General features: G+C 39.1%; 1 protein-coding gene across 1 annotated transcript in view; it reads right to left on the reverse strand.

Moving 5' to 3' along the window:
* Positions 1-234: 234 nt before the first annotated feature.
* LOC135203520 (perlucin-like protein) overlaps positions 235-11,698 on the reverse strand; it is a 29,920-nt gene continuing 18,456 nt past the window's right edge. The window contains exons 5-7 of the mRNA XM_064233253.1: positions 11,398-11,503; positions 10,823-10,927; positions 235-10,239 (exon numbers count right to left, since the gene is read on the reverse strand). Coding sequence (XP_064089323.1) covers positions 10,161-10,239; positions 10,823-10,927; positions 11,398-11,503 — 290 coding nt within the window. The 3' untranslated portion in view covers positions 235-10,160. The remainder of the gene's footprint in view (positions 10,240-10,822; positions 10,928-11,397; positions 11,504-11,698) is intronic.

The raw sequence follows: 11,698 nt of genomic DNA on the forward strand, positions 1-11,698 counted from the left end.
CTTGGACAAGGTGTATAGGGACCCTGATACACCACCCTTAAACATCCCTGAGCATGCCCTTCGTGCCCTGTTGGAAATCTGCACTAAGAAGCCCCACTTCTCCGACCACCATGGCCTCATGAACACCCAGATCAACGGGTGGCGATGGGTTCTCCCTTGGAATCATCTTCATTAATTTTTACATGAGAACCGTCAAAGAGAGTGTCTTCCAGAACTCCAACAAACCAAGGATGTATGTGCGCTACATTAATGACACCTTCATCGGCACCAGCTCCCAGGAAGAGATAGAGCAGCTGCAACGTGCATTTCATGATCAAAGCTGCCTTTCCTTGACAATAGTACAATGTCTCATCAGGAGATCCTCTGACTATGGGCAGTTCTGGCATGGTTGAATATTGCTCCCTCCTGGGCAGGGCAGGAAATTCTTTTTGTAAGGGACATTAGGGTATAGTTCCTGCTGGTACCAGCTATCAATGTTCCATCAGGTAGACTTTTCTATTTCTTGATGTTCCTACGGATAAACTTTTCTATTTGTTGATTAATCAAGAAATAGAAAAGTCTATCCGAAGGAACATTAAAACTGATACCAATAGGAACCACACCCTGACACCCCTGAACAGATCCTACTTTTTTTTACAAAGGGCACTTCCACAGGAAGTATAGGGAAGATGAGGAAGCCTTAAGAAGATCATTAAGGAAAACGTCTGCCCTACCAATCCTGATAAGATTATCCATCTTAATATTTACACTAAAAGTAGAAAAACCAGCAGCCTGGTGATGAAGAATAATCCAGCCCCCCACATAGCAGAATCCCTTGAGGAAGACCAATGTGGTGTACTGATACTCATGCCCCGTCCAAGGATGCCTTGGCACCCACATTGGTATGACAAAAATTGAAATATTAAGAATCTCTTCCTGGAGTGCATTTGAAAATGTAAATAAGAGTTTCTCCTCTAACATGTTGTGTGGCCAGTCATTTTTGTGACAAACCATCTTCCATTTATCCCAATTAGAGCTAGTAATCTCAAAGACTCAATCTATCTGAAGATCAGATTTCCTCTAGAAGTAGACTGCCTACTCTAGGGATACCTGTATTTGTCTGAAAAATATGCCAGTACCCGTGAATATTATAGACAAGCACAATAGAAGATTACAGATACAGATGTCCCCTTTTATGTATTTTATATTGATGGTTCCAAATCCCTTAACAAGAGTACGATTTACTGCCACTTCACTTTAAATAAATTAAATTTTTCCCAGGCAGAACTGATAGCAATAAATTCAACACCATAGATTATTGAAGATAAACCACTAAAGAAATGTGTGACATTCTCTTGTACAACAAATTAACTTACCTTCCACAAATTAAGTGAAACAAATTTAAATGTTGAAATATTTTGGAGCTGTACAAAAGTGGCCTGAGAAGTTAGGATATTGTTAGTGTAACTAAGTTCAAATGCTGCAGTTTCAAATAGCTCCCTGCACCTTTTACAATGTGGGGCTTCAGTGGAACACTTAATCTGTAAGGAGGTTAGTGCCATTTGTGTACCTCATGTGGTGCATTGTAGGCATTACTTAAGGTTATTTGCAATGTCCTTTGTCTCCTAACTACAACCCCTTTCATTCATTTAACTGTTTCTCCTTTCATATTCTCTTTCATCTTACTTTTCATCTTTTCCTGACAATTGATTCATAGTGCAACTGTGAGGTTTTTGTCCTCTTGCACATTTTGTAACCATTCACTATTAATTTTCCTTAGTGCTAAGTTACTTTGCAACCACCACGTGGTAGGCCTACCTGACAAATTAATTTTCTCTGCACAAGCTTGACCACATGCTCACCAGGAGGATAAGAAAAACATAGATTCTAGTGATCATGTTTAATGTAAATATCTCCAACCTTTTTCTGCTAGCTATTCAACCATGTATATCTATTTTATGTTAAGCATTCCATATCTATATATCTGTCAATTTGCATCTGTGAAGAAACACAGATACCCAGAGTTAACCCCCTTCCTCAATCTGTTGAGAGGACAGGACTACTTTGTGGATCTCATGAGCCATTGGCCTGTAGTTTTGCTTGCACCTCACTCACACTGATGACCCCGGATAGATAACCGATCATGCATCACCAGTTACCCCTGCACCATCAGCTAAAGCTTGCAGCTGCCTCCATCTGACAGCCACCCTACACACACTGCCACACTGAAGCATGGTTCTTTAGTGGAGAAACGATTTTCTACACAAAGAACATTTCGGCAATGTGGAAAGTAGACATCGTCCTCGAATTCCTGCCGGATGACATCTTCCAGCAAATAGTAGAATGGCTTGAGGAATAAGAAGCCCCCATCATCTATGACATTCTGAAGGACTAGCTGATGTCATCCTTCAGCATGCCACCCAACCAAAGAGCGAAGAAATTCCTCAATCACTTGGGGACCCTGATAGGCGATGAACGGCTGTTGCACGTATATAAACAACTGTGGCGACTGATCACCCTGCTGGCCAATGATGACCAAACAAAGTCATCCTTGGACTTTGTGAGAGAGGTACTCCTCACCAAACTTTCACGCTAGGCAGTAGCAGCCTTGCCTAACACCTACTCCATGCCCATAGAAGAGTTCCTGGTCATGGTAGATGAGGTACACACTGCACACAGAGCAGCAAACCCTCATATCCGCAGCACATCACACTGTATATTCATCGGAAAACAAAGACACAATACAGATGAACCAGCCACTCCCATTTGCAAAAGATGTTTCCCCAAGTAAGAAGCCAGAAGTAAACCCACACAGAAAAGACAAGAGCCTCCAGATGGTATTATGCTTATTTTACGGGAGGATCGGGAGCAAGGGGAGAAAGTGCAACAAGGGCTGTCACTTATCAACGTCCCACCACCATTATGAGAGAATTACTACAGAATTCATGGACGTTTTCAGGGACAACCTCAGACATGACCTAACAAACCCAGCAAAAGACAAGATCCAACACCACATAAAAACAGTGTCCTCCAATACAGATTCAGACGTCAGGTTCCTGGAAAACTTACCTACACAAAGAAGGTATTGAAGACATGGAAGAAGCCAGAATATGCCAGAAAGCTTCCAGCCCATGGGCGTCTCCACTACATACGGTACTGAATGCAGACAGAAAATGGCATCCCCTTGGGAATTACTGATGACAAAGTAAAAACAAAACCGGACAGATACCCAATACCAAATTTAGCAGATATAACAAACCGAATGAGTTTAGCAAAAATATTCACTAAGATTGATCTGCTAGAAGGAGATTTCTAAGAACCAGTAGCACAAGAAGATACCTAGAAGACTGCAGTCGCCACCCCATTCAGCACTTACACATTCAACTGTCTTCACAACTCAGGGGCAATGTTACAAAGGTTAATGGACAGGATATTCAAGGACCTCCCATTCTATGTAATATACATGGACAATATATTAATTTTCACCCCTAACCTTAAACAGCATCTCAAAGATTTGAGAACCGTGTTAAAATGACTGAAATACAATGGTCTAATATTGCATGAGGACAAGTGAGAATGGTAAAAAAGTGGTAGAATTTCTTGGCCACAAAGTTAACCCAGACGACACCAAACCTCTACCAGAGAAAGTGAAAGCAGTAACAAATTTCCAAAAACCAACAACAGTAAAATCAGTGTATTAATTCTCTGGACTAATTAACTATTATCATAGGTTTATCCCAAACAATACAAAAATAATAAGCCATCAGTACCTCCAAAAAAATTAAATTGGTCAGAAGAACAAGATAATGCATTTAAATTAGCAAAAGAAGCAATAACGTCTGCAACAGCATTTATGTTTCCTTTACCCCACAGATCCCTCACACTTTCAACAAATGCAAGCAATATGGTAATGGCCACTGTACTTGAGCAGGACAGTAAGGATAGTTGCCGCCTGTTAGCCTTCTTCAGCAAAATACTAGCAACAGCAGAGCAGAGGTTTGGTATGTAACATTCGACAGGGAGCTCATTGTAGTTTACAAAACAGTCAGCCATTTGTGCCACATGCTAAAGGGATGTCTGTTCATGGTCCAATCAGAGCACCAACCACTAGCCCACGCCTTCATGAAGTTAGCAGATGCGTGGTTAGAGCAACAACAACAGCACCTGTCAGCAATAACCGAGTACTTCTGCACCATTAAATACCTGAAGAGTTCATCGAACACCATGGCGGATGTCCTATCAAGAAACTGTGTCAACACCATCCAGTTTGGGATATCCTAACCTGATATCATGGAAAGACAGAAGGATGATGAGGGCCTGCAGAGACTGTTGCAGATAAACTCTGCCCTTATATAGGGCAACCTATTGATTGATAACAGAATGGTGACCATCACCTGCAACCATGCCCTTACTTGCCAGAGGGACTGAGAGGGAGAGCCTTCGGCCTCACCCACAACCCATACCACCTATCAGGACAATCAACCACCCAAACAATAGCAGAGTGGTACATCTGGTGGGGCATGAGGAAGGAGGTAAAGACATGGGCAAGAGAGTTCATCCCATGCCAGACATCAAACGTCACAAGACACACAGAGTAGGATAGAAAAATTCAAAACAATGGAGCACCAACTTGCCCACATACACGTCGACATAGTGGAAACCCCCTATCAACCTCAGATGGGTACAAGTACCTGTTTATAATTATAGACAGGAACATGAGATGGCCAGAGGCAATGCCAATCTGGCAGCAAACATGGGAGAGCCGTGTCAAATCCCGCTTTGATTGAGACAGGAGTCACGGAGTCCCCCAGATCATCACCAACAACAGAGGCACTAACTTCACCTCCAACCTGTGGAATGCCCTCATGTACAGTCTGGGTATGATAATTACACACACAACACCTTACATCCCCAAAGCAAATGAAATCATCACGAAGATACACAGATCAATGAGAGCCCCTCTCACTGCCATATGTCAAGGCGGAAGATGTAAAAAAGAATTTCCATGGGTTCTGAAGTCTTGTACAGCCAAGCATTGATGTTGCCAGCAAACGTTTTTCAAGAAAATACAAGCCTGACAACAACAGTCTGACACCAGAAGGGCTATTGAAAATCTTTTACCGTCCAAGACAACCTACCATCCAAACAGAAAAGTGAGCGTCCCCTAAGACTTAAAGAACATAAACTATACATTCATCCATGTTGACACTCATAGAACCCCCCTTCTCCCCAGGATATTCTGGCCTACACAGAGTACTCCAAAGATAACCAAAGACCTACCAAATGAAGGTCAACATGAGGACGACATGGGTTTCAATTGATTGGTTGAAACCAACATACATACCAGACACCAGCCCATTGATGTAGGCCTCTCCTGGTTGTGGAGTACTGTAGCCCCCACGTGGCAAATTCATGTGGTAGGCCTACCTGATGAAGTAACTTTCTCTGCACGAAAATGAACATGTATTCACCACACAGCTGAGGGAAACCGATTCTCGTGACCAGGTTTTATGTAAATATCTCCAACATTGTTATCATCACCGCTCATGAATTGTTATCATTCTGTATATAATTCTGACAGCTATTCAACCATGTATACCTATTTTAAGTTGAATGTTTTGTGTCTATGTATCTGTCATTTTACATCTCTGAAGAAATACAGGTGCAGTTGCCCGGAGAAAATCACCTCCTTCAGTCTGTTTAGAGAACTGGACTACATTTTGGCTCACATGAGCCATTGACATATGTGAATTTTGGATGAATAAAGCAGTTAGCTTCTGCCCTGCAGCTTCCCTTGCACTTCACTCACAACCTCAAAAGTCCGAGCACATGGACTTTGGCCTAAATGCTATGTTCTGTTCTATGATTAAGTTTCATTTAAATTATCAGGAAATCATAAAAAATTATTTGAAATTAATACACTAATAATAGCTCACTGAACTTAAATCATAAATTAGATGTCAGGTCAGAAGGAGCAACAGTATTACAGTGGTTAAATGGGTTTATAAATGAGTTTGTTTGAAAATGTTTGATATTCATATTAAAATATGTTTTTGTTTATCTTTATTTTGTTGAATTGTCACTTTGCTTTTTAAGTTTTTCCTTTTTTCTTTTATTGGCATAGAACCAAGAAACAGGTTTGTTTACATATTTACAAAAGGTGGAAAGGATTTCTGACAGTTATTCGTCTAATTATTCTATTTCCCTTGTATTTGCATGAGTGTGGATCCCCCCCCCCACAATGGATGGTTCTTGTTTTTCTTTTAGCTTAAAGTATGATTATGGCGCCTAGTGTGGAAGTGTAGTAAAGAAAGTTGTTGTATCAATATATAACAAGGCGAATATAAGTGTAATAAATGTTGGATATTATTTTCATGAGAGTAAGAGGTACAGTGAATCCCATCTTCATAATATTCATAGTAAGAAAGGTACGGCAACAGAGGCTAGAGGAAAACCAGAAGCTCTATCATGCATTTATAGTCCTAGAGAAAGCATTCGATAGAATCCCAAGAGAAGTGATGTTACGGTGTTAGAGGAAGAGGAAAGACCTAAAAAAGTATATTAGGTGGGTCGAGATGAATAGGTTTTGGTGAGCAGTAGGGAAGATAGAGACAGAATAATAGTACATGAAAGAAGAGGCTTGATCATAAAACATATGGAAAAGTTTAAATACTTAGGATCTACTTTAAACCAAGAGGGAGGATGTGAGTCTTGATTTGATAGTATGATAAAAGCTGTGCAAGGTGAGTAGAGAAAGGTAGCTGGAGTAGTATATAATAAGAAAATGCCAATCAAGCTAACAGTCAAGATCTAGAGCACAGTGAGAAGACCAGTGTTAAGAAGAAAAGAGGAAGCAAAGCTTGATAGAACAGAGATGAGAGTGTTGAGGTGGATTATGGGAATATCGCTGCTTGAGAGATTGGAAAATGACGAAATAAGAAGAAGGGCAGGCTCAGTAAAGATTGCAGAGATAAGAGAGTCACAATTGAGATGGGATGGGAATGTGTTGAGGATGGATGACTAGAAGGGAGTGAAGAGAGCTTGGGAGGAACCTACAAAAGGAAGAAGATCGAGAGGGAGACAGAGAATTAGATGGTGAGGTAAAGTGAAGAAAGATGTGGAGAGAAGAGGTTTGGTGGAGGAGGATGCCTTTGATAGACGGCGGTGGAGAAGGCACATCAGTCAACTGACCCCTTATGTAGTTTGACTAACCTACTCGTTAAATTCAAAGATGTAGCAACTGTATATGAACAAATATTTGCAGGACATCAGCAACATAGGTTCATTTTGTCAGTTGACACATACTCAGGAACAATTATTAAGGGCTAGAACAAGACAGGTGTACGAATGTTTTCAGTGATTGTAGCTAGGCCAAGAAATTTTTCTACAGCCTTGTCATTCTCTTCCTACAAGACATCCTTCTTTGCTTCCTAGCCAAGCAGTGGCGTGATGATCAGTATTGTGATATACTGGCCAACAAGAAATTGTTTTATGCTATTGATTGCAAATGCTTCCTGTAATCTGTGATGATGGACACATGACAAGGAAAGAGTATAAACCACTTATGAGTTCCTACACTGAAGCTGATCCAAAGATGATGCAGCATATTCACAGCCTAAACTCAACTCCAACTACATCATCAGTGTAAGAGCAAATGACACTGGTGATTCTTTTTTATCATGCTGGTTTGAATTATTCATTATAATTTATATGGACGTCAGCAATTTAAACAACAGTCAGAGGTATATTGATGTAACATTGCTTTGACAAGCATTACCTTGTTTGCATGTCTTCACTGGCTACTACTATTCTCTTTCATCTAGGGCAAAGGGAAAGTACATCCATTAAATATTGTAGAGAATTATCCAAGGTTCTGAAGAGCATTTGGAGAACTTGGCTCCTCTACAGTGAAGAGACAGCTCCTTCTTCTGGAAGAGTTTGTGTGTTTTGTATGGGCAAAACAAAACTAAAGATGTTAACACAGCTCACTACAGCATATTCACTGTGAAGTACTAGTTCAACAACTCAAACACTCCTTTGAAAAATATCAAAGGAATGGAGCTATCTGTGCTTCCTCTCATACTAAGCAACCCTCAAGAAGCATATCCTTCATGCAAACTTCATTGCCAACATGTGGAAATCATCAGATGAAAGAGACATTAATCACCTTGATCCACTCCACATTGTATTAGGTGGATTAAGGAGAATGGAATATACACGCTGAATTGGTTTATTGGTCCCATAGTTCCTGATTGTTTCAGTGATTAAACTGGAAAAGTTCCTGATGAGGAAAATGACATTGATAGTGAAGCAGAGGAATATGATGAGTCAGATGAAGAAGAATAGTTATCAATTGGAAATGTAGTTCTGTTGAATTTTGTCAAAGGTTGCAGCTCTAAAAATAGTTCCAATGAAATACTCTCTGTATGGATGAATTATTCTGTAGAAATTTAGATGTATATATGATTTATAAACTTACATGCATTTCATTTAAAATTGCCTATGTAATTAACTGTTGTATAAGAGACTACAGTGCTGTCAAGGGTCTGGGATAGATTTGCTTCAGCTCTTAAATTTTTTTTTACAATAATATTATACAGTACTCATATGTTCTTTTTACTTTGTATATATTTAGTGAATGTATTTGATATACAAAAATGACAAAGCATTTTGAGGAATGATTGAAATTTTCTACATATTGCTATATTGGGTATGACAAGGAAAGTGTTAATTTTGATTATAATAACCGTTAATATTTAATAATGTTGTTTATATATTTTGAATGAAGCCTTTATTTGTCATTAGAATTACATTTTATTATCTCTTACTATTTATGTTATCCACCATCTTCATAATCAGTCATATACATAGCAGATGGATATAGTAATATTCCTAAATATCAAATCAGAAAAAGAGTAACATCAGAAAAGCGGTCAGGTTGGTGTAAGTAAGAAGTTGATTTGATTTTTGAAATCTGCAGTAAATTTTAGTCCAGAAACACAAGTCAAAAATTACTGACTCAGTCAAATAAACAGACCTAGCGTAGTCCTTGGCTTATAAGATACAGTATTATGGACCAAGCATAGTTCTTGTCTTTTAAGATACAGTATTATTTTTGCTAGATGGGATTTCATATAAATGCAGGATAGGGCATAGAATATTGAAATAGAATACTGAATATAATTTGCATGTCTGATCTTATGTTAAAGTAGTGCTGATGAAAATACAGAAGTGTGTTGGAAAGTAATGCGGTAAGGAGGAACTGCATTTGAGCATGCAGTATATTTGAGGCAACAGCTGAATTTTTTCAGACAAATTTTCTGAGGGTTTTCTCCCAGTGGAGTATTGCTTGTTTGTTTCTTGTAGGGAATCCAGAAAGCAGTTTTCTGTCTTTTCACAGCAAGAATGTTATTTTTGTAGAATTTGCTAAGGTAACTTTTGCATTGCAGCATGCACATGTCCTAAAAAGATAACTAAAAATGTTCCAAGGAAGAAATGAACCCAAAATTGGTTGCTGACTGCCTTTGATATACAGGAAGAAGTTTACTCCTTTGACTGAAGGAGACATCCTCTGGCAAAGTGAAATGGAATTGAAACCTAAGAACTATTCTTGTACGTATCGTTTCATTCATGATACAGAGACAAAATAGTTGTTTAAAGATTTATATGCCTTGTTCTTAAAGAACAGTTTATGGTAACACAAACACTTCCATTATTTGTAGTGTACTACAAGGAATTTGAGCACTATAGAAAAAAAATTGTCTCATGAGAGATTCAACCACCTGTCATATTAGATCAACCATATTTCATTGAAATTAAAAAGCCACTTTCCTAGATAATGGAAGTGGTTTCCCACCTGGGAGAAAATAAGACATCACACAAAAACTACTCTGAAACAAGCATAGATCACAAAGCACTTCAGTTCTCCTACCGAATGGTCACCCAGATCACTTTATACCTAAGTTCCACATAATAATTACTGTCGGGGGATGTCTTGTAGCCAAAAAGACTCCTTTCTAAAATAGCTAAAGCATATCAGTTCGTATGTAAACTTGAATGTTGCAGTTATATTACTACTAATTAAAGAAATGTCAACATGAACTATGGAGTTGTCCAACAAAATACAGGTTATGCAGACAATTGGCAAGAAATCTACTATTAAGCCTAATCCATTTTCCATTTCATTTTTCTGCGGGTGTTTCTTCATCTGGCACAGAAGCAAGGTTCCAAGGCAGGTGGCCAGATTTTTCACAGATGTACCTGTTGGCAGAATAAGGTAATGTTTTCATATTTCTTCTAAAGTAAATCATTTTCAACTGGATACCTTGGTTGACTTCTAATCCATTGCCTAAGGTGATAACAATGATTCAACTTCATATAACACAAGGAAATGTGTACAGACACCACCCTGCTTTCAAACATTCAGCTTTCAAACAGAGATACAAACAAACTGGGTCACAAATTAAAATTGTCTTCAGTGAGCTCCCATTGCCACCCGTAAGTTCAGATTTCGTTCTGTGCACCTTTTCTTTAAATACAGTAATGTTTGTACAGGGAATTGTGTTTTAGGGTGAAAAAACGCACAGTACTGTATTAAATTAATATCATACTGTACTAAATTAGACTTGAAGAGCGCAGTGACTGCCTTGCAAAAAATTCATCATGGAATGTAACTCATTTGGAAGTAGGGTGGTGTCTGTATTTAGACCAATGTAAAGTAGTCCTTAGAAAATAGCTTTGGAACAGATTCAAACCACTGGCTGTTATAAACTTCATGTTTTTTGGAGTTAATTGAACTGGAGTACCCATGCCTATTGACAAGTCTTTATACACTGTTCCTTACCTGAACTTCGTGTCACAGGAAATATCATTGAGACCATCGCTAGGAGAGTGGTAATGGACACAATGCTCTCCTGAGTGTGCATTGTTGGGCTCACCTTCACGCCACCTGGTGGGAGCAAGATAATCTTTGCTGAGAAACAGCGAAGAGAGATCGTAGTCAGTCATTCATTTCCGCCATAGGCGGGTAATGCTGTCAGTGCACCTCATGCAGTACACTGTAGGCATTACTTAAGATACTTGGCAACGTCCCTTTCTAAGGTCCCTATCTGCCAAAACCCTATCATTTCTTTTCCTTCACTCATAACCTTTCTTTCTTTTTACCTTTCACCCTCTCCTAACAATTGGTTCACAGTTCAGCTGTGAGGTTTCCCTCCTGTTATACCTTCGAAACGTCTTTATTGTTAATTTTCGGTTTCATCTCTGAATATCCCCTGAGGTCCCAGTGCTTTGGCCTCCCCTGTCCTATATCTATATTCTATTCAATTCCCCAGTTTTCTTGAAGAAGCATAATGCTTTTTTTGTTATCCAGGTATCTCATTAATCATGAATTCCTATTGCTGCAACTTCAGGTCTTACCATGAGTCAACGATTTGGTGAATGGTGCCATCTACAACCCATCTGTAGGTCCCTTCTTCTTGCTGGTCACTCAGCCCTATGTAGGCGTGGTGACCTTTTACAAGATCTGCAAAGGGAATAACTGATTAGATTCCATGGGAAAGTATAATTCTCGATCTTTGTCTCATAGCCCATTTTATAAAATAAAAGTTGAATATCCTGCCTAGAAATTCTATGAAAATACATGACACAAGGTGTCCAGAGTTCATATATAATCTAGCTTTGCTCCTCCATAACTGATTTTGAAAGATATATCGTCAAG

This window comes from Macrobrachium nipponense, chromosome 36 (assembly GCF_015104395.2).
Source record: "Macrobrachium nipponense isolate FS-2020 chromosome 36, ASM1510439v2, whole genome shotgun sequence".
Lineage (NCBI taxonomy): Eukaryota > Metazoa > Arthropoda > Malacostraca > Decapoda > Palaemonidae > Macrobrachium > Macrobrachium nipponense.